At 41.7% G+C, this 13,322-nt stretch overlaps 1 protein-coding gene and 1 long non-coding RNA gene across 3 annotated transcripts; both read left to right on the forward strand.

Moving 5' to 3' along the window:
• The first annotated feature begins 2,479 nt into the window (after positions 1-2,479).
• LOC123890744 lies at positions 2,480-2,827 on the forward strand. The gene has a single exon (XM_045940427.1). The coding sequence runs from the start codon at positions 2,480-2,482 to the stop codon at positions 2,825-2,827; it is 348 nt and encodes a 115-aa protein (XP_045796383.1).
• Positions 2,828-9,136: 6,309 nt separating this feature from the next.
• On the forward strand, positions 9,137-13,094 carry LOC123910262. Of its 2 annotated transcripts, XR_006810175.1 has the most exons (3): positions 9,137-9,308; positions 10,292-10,393; positions 10,887-13,094. It is a non-coding gene; the product is annotated as an uncharacterized LOC123910262 (long non-coding RNA). The 2 variants fall into 2 exon arrangements; XR_006810176.1 differs by lacking the exon at positions 10,292-10,393.
• Positions 13,095-13,322: the final 228 nt, after the last annotated feature.

The raw sequence follows: 13,322 nt of genomic DNA on the forward strand, positions 1-13,322 counted from the left end.
ATTTGGCCAATGTTATGATGAATTGAATGATTAATTGTATCATGAGAATGGAAATTAGTCATGGATCTAAGAACAATTGAGCAATTAGTGGTGACTTTAGAGATATTGAACCATTGATTGTGAATTTAGGATTAAGAGTTCTTAAAACCTCACTAAATCACCAATTCACCTAAGAGATTAGAGATTAGTGATATAGTGAGAGGATTATGCATTAAGAAATTGAGCATAATCACTTTGTTAATCCAATTCTTGAAACAAATTACTTAATTCATAGATGATTGAACATGTTTACCAATTGAGTGTGTGAATGGATGATCCAAAAAGGTCCAATCGATTCTTTAACCTTCGATTTACCTCCAATTTCTACGATTGCTAAGTGTGTGATTGAAATTCTATGATCATTTTCCCCCAATTATGTTTCTTGTTTTTACACTAAGTAAACTCGATTGCGTTGTGGTTTAAGACAATCCTCGTGGACGATATTTGATTGTACTACTTGACGATTATTTCGTGCACTTGCGAAAAACCATCAAGTTTTTGGCGCCGTTGCCGGGGATTGTTGATTAATTTCAACAAGGCAATCGGAGTTTTGCTTAGTTTTAATTTTGTTCTTTAGAAATTCAAAAATATTAGTTCATAACTTTCTTTCTTTTGTCATTGTTTGGCTTGGATATTACTTGGTTTTGTTGTTGTTTCTTGTATGCTAGGTACACCATCGAGCTCTTGGCCATTTGATCCCGAGATCGAAAAGACCGCGAGAGCAAACCGGAAAAGGGTACGCCTAGCTAAAGAGGCCGCAAGAGTAGCTGAACTTGAGCAACGAGGAAGGGAAGAAGAAATTAGTGAAGAGGAAATTGAAGAAATGGCAGAAAATATTCAAAATCCACCACCTCCACCTCAACCAAGGAGAACACTCGGTGACTACGGGCAGAGAAACAACGGGGAAGTCACGAATCTTGGTTTTCAACCGGTGAATCCGGTAGCATTTGATATAAAGAATACGGTATTGAGTGCACTCAAAGAAGACCAATATTCTGGTTCCGAGTCCCAATGCCCGAATCTACATCTTAGCCACTTTTACGAAGCGTGTGACTATACCGACCCACCCGGTGTAAGTGAGTCGGATAAACGTCTTCGTCTCTTCAAACACTCTCTCACCGGTCGAGCAAAGGATTGGTTGGATACGATTCCACCCAACACTATCAACAATTGGAGAGAGCTTGAAAGGAAATTCTTGGACCGCTACTTTCCTATTCATAAGTTTTTGGAAAGGAGGTCGGAAATTAGCAACTTCGAACAAGGTGACAATGAGACTCTATATGATGCATGGGAAAGGTTCAAGTTGTGTCTTAAAAAGTGTCCAAATCACGGATTCGACGATCTTAGCCAAATGCAGATGTTCACTCAAGGGCTTAGACCTCAAACTCGCATGATTTTGGATGCCTCAGCTGGTGGTTCTTTGAAGAACCGTGATGAAACTCAAGCAAGGGAGCTCATTGAAACCATGGCCCAAAATGAGTACCGAGCTCAAAATGATCGGGGTGCCAAGAAGAAAGCTGGAATTCTAGAGCTTGATGCGCAAAGTGCGTTGTTAGCCCAATCAAAGCTAATGACGAATCAAATGGAGGCAATGCTCAAACTAATGACTAATGCTTCACCTCAACAAGCACAAGCTAATCAAGTTCAAGAGCCTAGGTGTGATTTTTGCTTACAAGGCCACACCAATGGAGGATGTTTCCCGGAAGGTTCCGAAGAGGCTAAGTACTTGGCTAATTTCCGGAAGTCTTATCCTAACAACAACCTTGGTTATGGATGGGGAAACACTCAAGGGCAAGGTGCAACTCAAAACCCCCCTCCACCTAGACCACCGTCAAGAATGGAGGAAACTTTAACTCAATTCATGCAAATGACTCAAGGAAATTTTGAAGCAATGAAGAAGAGTCAAGAGGTTTCCAACAAAAATCATGAGGCTTCAATCAAGAATCTAGAGGTTCAAATGGGGCAATTGTCAAGACAATTCTCAAGTTTGCAAAATAACGGCGGATTTGGAGGTAATACTCATGATAATCCAAAGAATGAAAGTTGCAAGGCAATTAACTTGAGAAGCCGTGAAGTGCCGGATCCGAAGGTGAGTGAGAAACTTAAGAAGAAAAATGTGAGTGAGGGTGAAGTTGAAAAGGTGAGGAATGGTGTAGTTGAAAATGAAAGTGAGATTGAAGAAGTAGTGGAGAGTGACCAAGAAGAAGTAGTTGAAAAACAGAGGGAGAAAAATAGTGAGTGTGAGCAAGGTGAGGATGCAAAGAAGGATGTGAACCAAGAGACTAAAGACAAGGGTAAAGGACAAGAAAGTCTACCTCATGTTAGGGTACCATACCCTAGGAAGAAGAAGGTGAAGACTAACCATACCCATTTCAAGAAATTCATGAAAATGTTCAATAGTCTACAAGTCAACATTCCCTTGGCGGAAGCCTTGGAGTAAATGCACATCTATGCGAAGTTTCTAAAAGAATTGCTCACAAAGAAGCGCAAACCATTGGATGATGACACGGTCGACATGACCGAAGAGTGTAGTGCACTTATCCAAAAGAAGCTTCCTCAAAAGAAGAAGGATCCGGGTAGCTTTACTATTCCGTGCTCTATTGGGAACTTGACCGTAGCACGAGCCTTGTGTGATCTTGGAGCTAGCATTAATCTCATGCCTCTCTCCATGATGAAAAAGATACCCGAAGCCGTTGCAACACCAACTAAAATGCAGCTCTCCTTGGCGGATCGTTCTATAGTGCATCCATATGGGATTCTCCATGATGTTCTAGTCCGGGTGGCATAATTCGTCTTCCCGGCGGACTTTGTTATTTTGGATATGGAGGAGGATCGTGAGGTGGATCCACTTCTACTTGGTAGACCGTTCTTAGCTACCGGTCGTGCTCTCATTGATGTGGAAATGGGAGAGTTGATGCTTCGGACTCATGGAGAGCAAATAATGTTTAATGTGTTTGAAGCAATGAAGCGACATGATGACGATCCGGAATGTTTCCGTGTTGAAGTTGTGGATGAGGTTATTGAGGATGTGTTTAAAGTACAAACCCCTTCCCCTCCTTTGGAAAGAGTGTTAGTGAATTCAATCGATGACCTTGAGGAGGAGTGGGAAAGAGAGATTGACACATGCCTCAAAAACTTAAATGCTTGCCGGGTGGATGAGAACCCGAAGTTGGAAGAGATCTTTGAAGTTAAGGCTAAAGAAGAGATCAAAGTGGAAAGCATGGTTCCGGAGCTCAAGCAACTCCCATCTCACTTGAAATATGTGTTTCTAGGAGATGATGCGTCTTATCCGGCGATTATTAGTAGTCCTCTTACAAGAGTGGAAGAGGAGAAACTTCTAAGGGTTTTGCAGTCTAACAAGGAAGCCATGGGTTGGAGAATTTCTGATTTGAAAGGCATAAGTCCCACATTCTGTATGCACAAAATCAAGTTAGAAGAGGAATTTAAGCCCGTGGTCCAACCACAAAGGCGATTAAACCCCACAATGAAGGAAGTTGTGAAAAAGGAGGTTCTTAAGCTTCTTGAAGCGGGCATGATCTACCCTATCTCGGATAGTGCATGGGTTTCACCGGTGCATGTGGTTCCCAAGAAAGGGGGGATGACGGTGATCCGGAATGAGAAGAATGAATTAATACCATCAAGGACCGTCACGGGTTGGCGTATGTGTATTGACTACCGGCGCTTGAACTCGGCTACTAGGAAGGACCATTTTCCCTTACCTTTCATGGATCAAATGTTGGAGCGACTAGCGGGGCAAGAATTCTATTGTTTTCTAGATGGCTACTCTGGATATAACCAAATCACAGTGGATCCGGAGGATCAAGAAAAAACTGCCTTCACTTGCCCATTCAGGGTGTTTGCTTATCGACGGATGCCGTTTGTGTTGTGTAATGCACCGGCAACATTTCAAAGGTGCATGCTAGCTATCTTCTCCGACATGATAGAGGATACTATGGAAGTCTTCATGGATGACTTCTCCGTGTTCGGTAAGTCCTTTGACTCATGCTTAGCAAATTTAAATTCTGTTTTGAAAAGGTGTAAAAGCACTAATCTTGTTTTAAATTGGGAAAAATGCCACTTCATGGTGAAAGAAGGCATTTTCCTTGGTCACAAAATCTCTTCTAAAGGGATTGAAGTGGACCAAGCAAAAGTGGAGGTGATCAAAGATTTACCCCCTCCCTTGAATGTAAAAGGGGTAAGGAGCTTTTTGCGACACGCCGGGTTTTACCGGCGGTTCATTAAAGATTTTTCAAAAATAGCAAAACCCTTATCCTCTTTACTTGTCAAGGATGTGGCCTTTGAATTTGATATTGATTGTTTGGATGCTTTTAATTGTTTGAAAGAGAAGTTGGTGACCGCTCCCGTCATAGTCGCACCGCAATGAGATCTTCCCTTTGAAATGATGTGTGATGCGAGCGACTACGCCGTAGGAGCGGTCCTAGGCCAACATCATGGGAAACTTTTCCATGTGATATACTATGCTAGTAAGGTCCTCAATGAGAACCAAGTAAACTATACCACCACCGAGAAGGAATTACTAGCAATTGTATTCGCATTGGAAAAGTTTCGGTCTTATTTGATTGGTTCCAAAGTGATTGTTTTTTCAGACCACTCCGCACTTAAGTACTTGCTCAACAAGGGTGATTCAAAGCCACAGCTTTTGAGATGGATTCTACTCCTACAAGAGTTTGACTTAGAAATCAAAGACAAGAAGGGAGTGGAAAACGTAGTGGCGGATCATTTGTCTAGGTTGAATAATCCAAAGGTGACCACCAAAGAGATGACAATTGATGCGGAGTTCCCGGATGAGCAAATTCTGGCCGTATTCGAGATTCCATGGTTTGGTGACATGGCAAACTTCAAGGCAAGTGGGTTGGTACCAGAAGACTACACTTATCAACAAAAGAAGAAGTTTTTTGCGGATTCTCGGCATTACTTTTGGGATGACCCCTACCTTTTCAAAGTGGGTCATGATGGCTTGATTCGGCGGTGTGTGGCCGATGAAGAAATCTGAAGCATAATGTGGCATTGCCACAACTCACCATGTGGAGGTCATCATAGTGGGCCTAGAACGGCGGCAAAGATACTTCAAAGTGGTTTCTTTTGGCCCACATTGTTTCAAGATTGTGTAGAATTTGTGAAGGCGTGCAATGAATGTCAACGAACGGGGAATATCTCCAAGCGGGATGATATGCCTCAACAAGGTATGGTAGAAGTAGAACCCTTCGACTGTTGGGGAATTGATTTCATGGGACCTTTCCCTTCTTCACACTCAAATTTGCACATTCTAGTGTGTGTTGATTATGTCACGAAGTGGGTAGAGGCTATGGCTTGCCAAGCCAATGATGCTTCAACCGTAGTGAAATTTTTAAAGAAGAACATTTTCACTCGGTTTGGCGTCCCAAGAGTGCTCATAAGTGACGGTGGTAAGCATTTCATCAATAAACATCTCGAGAATTTGCTTTTGAAGTACAATGTGAAGCATAAAGTTGCTACCCCATATCACCCACAACTAGTAGGCAAGTTGAGGTCTCAAATCGACAACTCAAGCAAATTCTCGAAAAAACTGTTTCATCTTCAAGAAAGGATTGGTCTCTCAAGTTGGACGATGCTTTATGGGCCTATAGGACAGCTTTCAAAACTCATTTAGGCTTCTCACCTTATCAACTTGTGTATGGAAAAGCGTGTCATTTGCCGGTAGAACTCGAGCACAAAGCCTATTGGGCTGTCAAACAATTGAATTTGGATGCTCATCTTGCCGGACAAGCACGGTTACTAAAGCTTCATGAGTTGGAGGAGTGGAGAGAACGTGCATATGAAAATGCCGTTCTTTTCAAAGCAAGGACTAAGAGGTACCATGATGCGAAACTTGTGCCTAAATCGTTTCATAAAGGACAACAAGTGCTATTGTTCAACTCAGAGCTGCGGCTCTTTCCCGGTAAACTCATGTCCCGTTGGTCGGGACCGTTTGTTATCAAAGAGGTCTTTCCACACGGGGCTGTGGAAGTGTTCAAATCGAGGGAGGAAGACAAGAGCTTCAAAGTGAATGGTCAGAGATTGAAAGTCTATAAGGGAGGAGAGTTGGTTCGCCACAAGGTGGCCTCCCGTCTTGAAGACCCATGATCGCATTGTTCGTCAAGCTAGTGACGTTAAACAAGCGCGTGACCTTTGGGTCACGGACCGTCAAGCCTCGGGACGTTAAACAAGCGCTTCTTGGGAGGCAACCCAAGCTTTATTTTGCTAATAATCTGTGTTTTGTTATGTGTTGAAGTAGGTGCAGGTCAAGCAACGGATTAGAGTTGGAGATACACAAGAATGGAAAAAAACAGGGTGATGAAGCTGTGAGCTGCGCGCGGTGCAGACACTACTGCGCGCGGCGCAATTGAAGGAGCAAAAAGAGGATTGGCAATTCTGGTTCCTGCGTGCGGCGCAGGACCTACTGCGCGCGGCGCAATTCGAAATAGAAATCTTGCTGGAAATTCTGGAGTCTGCGTGCGGCGCAGTATGTTCTTAAAAAAAAACAAAAAAAAAGGGGCTGCGTGCGGCGCAGGAGTCCTGTGTGCGGCGCAATTTGAAAAGAAAAAGTTTCCCAAGGATCTGGTTCCTGCGCGCGGCGCAGGTATGTCTGCGTGCGGCGCAGGAATGTGGGAAGACGTAAATTCAGTTTTGAAAACTGAACCTTCCTTCTCTATTCCCAATTCACTCCTTCCTTCTCACCCTTTCCCCTTCTCTACCGGAAATTTAACTTTCAATTTCATTAACCTCCATTATCAAACCTCTCATTCCCTCTTTCTCTTCACCAATCTCTCCCCAAAACCTTCAATCCTCTCAACCCCAACTCAAAGTTCATCTTCCCAACTTCAATTTCTATCAAGTCCTCTGTTTCCCAACAAATTCCTTGACCCATTTTTCACCAAACCCCTACTCAAAATCCAACATGTCTTCAAGAATTACTAGACTCCTTGGGAAGGGGAAGAAATCAGACAACACTGATCCACCACAACAACCCCCAAAGAAGAAAAAACTCTCTAAGGGTGTTGGCTCCCAATCGGGTCATGGAGGCTCTTCACATGCACCACCACCTGCTCCGGTATTCAACATCGGTAGTTCTGACACTCCTCGGCCTTCGTTGTTGCAACCATTCAGCGACAAGTTTTTCTGTGAAGAACGAATGGCAAGGTATGTAAAGATTCGCGAATTTGGTTTTAATCGGGAGAAGGCATTTGATTATGATCTGTTGAATGGGGTCCCTGAAATTCATGAGCATCTTATTGCTAGAAAGTGGGAGAAATTGAATCATATATGTCAAAAGAAAAAGGATAGTGGGAATGCTACTTTGGTTAGAGAGTTTTACGCTAATGCAAGTAAATCACTTGGGGCTGGAAGCAATTTTGTGGTATATGTGCGTGGAAATGAAGTGGATTACTCTCCTGAGGCTCTCAACTCATTTTTAGGAGTCGCAGGAGTACCTGAGGGTGCTTTTAAGATAGAGAAGAAGGCAGTGAAAGTGGCGGATGAACCGGGGAGGAGAGTAGTCCGAGACTTTGTTGCTCTACCCGGTACCCCATGGTATAAGGGTGCACCCACCACTCTTCCTACAAAGATACAATTGAGAAATTTCAAGCCGGTGGCTCGTGCGTGGGCTGAATTCTTTGTGAGAAATATTGTTTCGATCTCTAACTCATCGAAATATCAAATTGAGAATGCAGCTGCTGTGAAAGTGATTATGGAAGGAAGGCCGCTGAATTTGGGGTATTGGTTGTGTTATAGTATTCGGAGCATTGCCACTAATGCTGCCAATACTTTTACTTTGGGGCATTGCAATTTGATTACCGCCCTCTGCCGTGCGCGCCATGTGCCCGAAACGAAGTATCAGGACGAGGGACAGCTGCCGGTGAAGGCTTTGTCGTTAAAGGTTTTTCAAGGTTTTGGTGCACCACAAGGACCTAGGGCAGGTGCTTCTAGTGGAAAGGGAAGAAGCTGATGAAGAAGAAGAGGAGATGGATCAATTCGAGAGAGGGGTTCATCCGGATCAACAACAAGTGCCGGAGGAACCATAGGCTTCAGCCATGCCGCGTTACACTAACTCCATTAATGAGCTGGCCTCCCTCCTTCACAATATTGAGCTCTCTCGGCGAGCGGGGTTGCCAAACATGTACTATGACACGCAATCGTTGCTCTACACGGAGGCTATGGATTACCGGGAGTCATTTCCACCGTCGGCATTTGCTTCTCTCTATCCCACTCAAGAGGCGTGGGACGCTCATTTGATGGACGAGAGGAATGTGTTAGATGCTCAGCAGATCATCCACACCAGTCGATGGAGGGAGGAGATTCAAGCCCGTGACGCGAGGTATATGGCTGAGCAGGCGGCTGCAGCAGAAATGGAAAGGGAGCTATTCTCGGAACGTAAATTCTTTGGTATGGATGGATTTGATCCCAACACAACCACATCCTTCACCGACTACATGAGCACCGACCCTCCGGCGGATTCTTGAGCTTGATGATTCGATCGCTACAGCTCTCTATCTCTCTTCTCCTACTACTCTTACTTGACTGCTTAGTTGTTAGTTCTTATGCTTTTAGTTTGTAATAATTTGTTTTGAATTGCTTGGATGACTTTACCTATAATTTGACTTGCGTGCTTGTACTATGGAATTTTATTTAGCTTGTGGACTAGCCCAAATGTTTGACATTATCTTTGCTTGACTTACTTTATCAATTGTCTCTTATATGCTTGGATGGAGATTTGTGATACTTGTAACGCCCCAAAATTTATTATTCGTTATTTAATTATTTTATTTCGCGAGGGCGTAATTTATAATTAAATTATTAAGCGGCGAATAATTAATTAGCGCGAGCGTAAGTTAGGAGCGTTTCGCGAGCGAATCGTGCAAGTGGGCTTGAGGCCCACTGAGCCAAGTGACAAAGAATAGGGCGGTTTGGTGAGTGGTCAAGTGGGAGAAGATATTCCCACAATTTCTTGTTGGATAAGTTTGTAAGAAAAAAGTCATGAGAACTTAAGCAAGTGGCTTGAACTAGAGTAGAACCTTTGAACCATAGTTAGTTGTTTATGATTTCTTTAAATAGAAGACTTTGGCATGCTTTTAGACTTAACACAAAAATCATAATTCTTTCCTCTCTTCCTTCCTTGTGGCCGGCCATCATCATCATCATTCCTAACCTTCACCAAACTTTCATTTCTTGTCCAAATCATTCCATTTTAGGCTTGTTGGAAACATATGATTGCAAGGATCATATTCTCTAAGGTAACTAGTTCCTTTCCTTCCTCTTAGTTTGCTTTAATTCATAAGAGTTTGTTGGATAATAATTTATGTTCATCAGAAGGTTATGTTCATAAATGGTTTTTGTTCCTTAGAAGTTGTTCATGGGAGGTTAACTAGCATGTTTAGGCTTAGTTATTTTGTGTTCCATGAGTTGTTAAGATTTTCATAGTTTAGGGTTTTGATGAAAATTTCTAATTGATCAAGAACATGGAAAATGGTTTTAGTTTTTGTGTTTAATGTATTGTTTTGAAGCTTTTATAGAAATGGATGTTTGGAAAATAGTTTTGTTTTGAAAAACAAGAAATTTGTTCTTGGTGTTCATAAGAAAAACCTTTGAGAATTTTGGTTTGTGTTTTGAAAAGTGTTTGTTTGTGCAAATAAATGATTTTGGGAACTAAGTGATCAAGGCCATGGTGTTTAAAATGAAAAATTGTGGAAGCTAGCCTTGTTTCCTTATTCTGGCCGAACTGGACAGGGGTATTTTCGTCCCGTTAAAATTGTTTTCGTATCCTAGAAACTTAACCATTTGATCCGTCTTTTCGAGACGAAGAGTTTGGCATATGGCTCGTCTCGATTGGATGAGAATTGAATGAGTTATGACAATTTTAGTTTGAAAATTGTTTTGTCGAAAATTGTGTTTAAAAGAGTTAAACAATTGTGAACTATTGTGAAAACGTTTTAGTTACATACGCACGAAAAGTATTTTGTTATAAGTCGGACGAGAAAGGTTTTGGTTCGGACTTGTTTGTTTAAAAGGATTTTGGAAACTTATAGTTTGAGGTATAAGTTATGTTTTGTTTTGAAAAAAGAATTGGTGTGAATTTTTGATCAATTAGGGAAGTCTCGAAATCACTATCCGAGAATGTTGGAAAGTCCCCTAAACCCCTCTAGAGTATTCAGGATAGGTTTCGTTTCGATAGGTTATGTGAGGAATATTTTATTGATTGTTCGCTCACTATTTTTAGGGCGCGCGAATTGTAGAATTGTGCGAGTATCGTTTTGTTTAAGGGCGAGAGCGACGGATGTTGTTTGCATAGTGTAAGTTGGTTGTCGGAAGCTTGCACGAGGTAAGGGCATCACTTTATTTCTATCTTTTCACTGAATATATATTGTTGTGGAAATTACATATCATGTAAGTTGTTGCATTAGTATGGATAGGAGTATCGCATGCTCATGCGTTCATAGTTGTTTCAGTCGGTATTCGACCTGTAGTGGTTGTATCGCAGTTGTTCTATTCGGTATTCGACCTGTAGTGGTTGTACCGCAGTTGTTCTAGTCGGTATTCGACCTGTAGTGGTTGTACCGCAGTTGTTCTGAGTGGCTTCGCCTGGGGTTTGGTATTTGTCGTCTTGTTTGGGGTTAGAGGGTTATGAAACAGTGACGGTTGTCATACACTCATTCATTAGAGGTTGCATTAGGCTATGTGTTTTAAAGAGCTTTCTCAGTTGGTATTTGTGGTATTTGGTAATTGTATACTCTCTCGCACCGGTTATATATATATATATACCTATATTTTGTGGTGACCCTTAATTTTGAATACATGAACGGGTTATCCCCCAGACGATGGTTTCCCGTCTGAGATTGTGGGTCGTGAGGACGGCGAGGACTTCGTGGAGTATGCGGAAGATTAGATTGTAGCTTTTGTTAGGCTTAAGGTCTAATTCATTCGGATGACTGTATTTTATACTCAGACATGTAATCTTGTTTTGTAAAATTATTTAGGTACACACTTGCTTTTCGGAAGCCCTGTAATACAATATTCAGTATTGTATATTATATCTGTTTGTGTGATATAATGATTGAGCTACCTAAGAGCATTCACGCATGCTCCTTTTTATTTAGCGTGTTGTTTTAAAGAAAAAAAAATAATACCCCTTTTTCGGTTTTAAAAATTGAGGTGTTACAATACTTGTAGTGCAACATATTTTTGCACTTAAAGGAATTGATAGGAAAGCTACGGACCTTTCACGATCTTGTGCTGCTCAATAATCCGGCCATTAAGCCATGAGGAATTGAGCCAAACACCGTGATTCTTGACTATGTGAGTTCCACTTCACTTCTCTTCTCTAGAACTTGTTTGCATTCTTTTAGTTGGTTGAGAGCTATGACTTATGCACCGAGGCAAGTTGTTTGTTAACTTGAGCCTTGTAGCCTACCCTTGAATATTATTAACCGTTGCTAGCCCCTTTGAGCCTTATGAAAAGAAATGTATGGTGATGCTACTTATTTTTGAAAACCCACAAAATTTTTACAAAACAAAGAAAAAAAGATGATTTTCTTGAAGCTATCACCTAACTTGTGATTAGTGCACAATGCTCATCATTAAGTTTGGGGTTGCTCTTGGGATTTGCAACCTATGAAGTTTGGGGTGGGGTACTAGAGAACTAAAGAAAAAAAAAAGAGATTTTTGAGAAGTCCCTCATGAAAGAAATGAAATGGTAAAAAAAAAAAAAAGCTAATGAATAAAGAGAATGCAAACGGCATTAGACCATGATAAAGAAACTATGTGTTGAGGGACTTATTTGTGAAAACAAAAAGAGACAAAGAACATTGAGCATGGATTGACTTCACGCCTTGTGAAGTCATTTGCATGAGGAAAATGATATTTTGAAAATGATGAATTTTGGGGGGGGGGGGGGGGGGGGGGAGCTATCCACTTTGTTTGACATAGGTGATGTTACAAGCTTCAAGTTTTTCTACCTACTTTCCCAAAACCATCCACCCTTCAATAACCTAGCCCCGTTACAACCCGAAAGTCCTCAAAAGGTGCAAAGTCGTTGCTCGTTGATCGATTATTAGAATTCTTACAAGCTTATGGTTGAAAGGGTTGTGAGAGTGTTGATAAGAGTGAATACCCTTAAACAGTTGAGAGAAGGTGAGCGTGTGAAGTGATTATTGAGTTGGTACAAGATTGTGAAAAAGTCTAGTAATTGCCTTGATTGAACTTGAGGTAAAGAAAAGTTGCATTGCCGGTGGATCATTGAACTGTCCAGGTATGTTCTTAGTCAATTGTGACTTAAGTATTGCAAGGATGCTGTCAAATGTTTGTGTTTGTGCATAGGTTAAACATAGTTCCTTGAGGACAAGCAACGATTCAAGTTTGGGGTTGTGATGACGCTTAGTCATTACAAGTCAATCCAAGCTAATTCAAGGCAAAAACTAGGAAATTATGTAAGATTTTGGTCTAAATCATGGAAAATCGCATGCCATGAAGGATGGAGTGCTGAACAAGAAAAGTAGTATATGCTTGGTTGTGGACCTGCGCGCGGCGCAGCTATAGCTGCGTCCAGCGCAATTATGCTACTTTAGCAGATGGTTTCTTGCTGCTCTCTGCGTCCGGCGCAGGAAGGCTGCGTCCGGCGCAGCAAGTATGGCGTCCGGCGCAGGAGGTGCTGCGTCCGGCGCAATTCAAGGAAATAGAAAGCAGTTTTGTGGCTGTTGGCTGCGTCCGGCGCAGCAGATCCCGCGCGCGGCGCAGTGGATCAGACAGGATGAAAACTTTAAATAGGAACCTGATCAGCTGGGAAAAAGGTTACGAAATTTGGTGTACTTTTGAAGAATTAAAGCTCAGATCCAAGGATTTACTCCAAGATTCCATTGAAGCTTGAAGTTCTATCCACCATGCTTGCATCTTCATTTTTCATGGCAGTTTCTAGATCAATGATGTGTAACTAAACTCCATGATTGGAGCTTGAGGGGAGTCCATTCCACCTCAATTGAACAATGTGAATATTTGTTTCTTTCTATATGAATTTGTATTGAGTTTCATTGATTGTTCTTGATGTTTAAAGCTTCATAGTATTTGACCAATGTTATGATGAATTGAATGATTAATTGTATCATGAGAATGGAAATTAGTCATGGATCTAAGAACAATTGAGCAATTAGTGGTGACTTTAGAGATATTGAACCATCGATTGTGAATTTAGGATTAAGAGTTCTTAAAACCTCACTAAATCACCAATTCACCTAAGAGATTAGAGATTAGTGATATAG

The sequence above is a fragment of the Trifolium pratense genome, linkage group LG1 (assembly GCF_020283565.1).
Source record: "Trifolium pratense cultivar HEN17-A07 linkage group LG1, ARS_RC_1.1, whole genome shotgun sequence".
Lineage (NCBI taxonomy): Eukaryota > Viridiplantae > Streptophyta > Magnoliopsida > Fabales > Fabaceae > Trifolium > Trifolium pratense.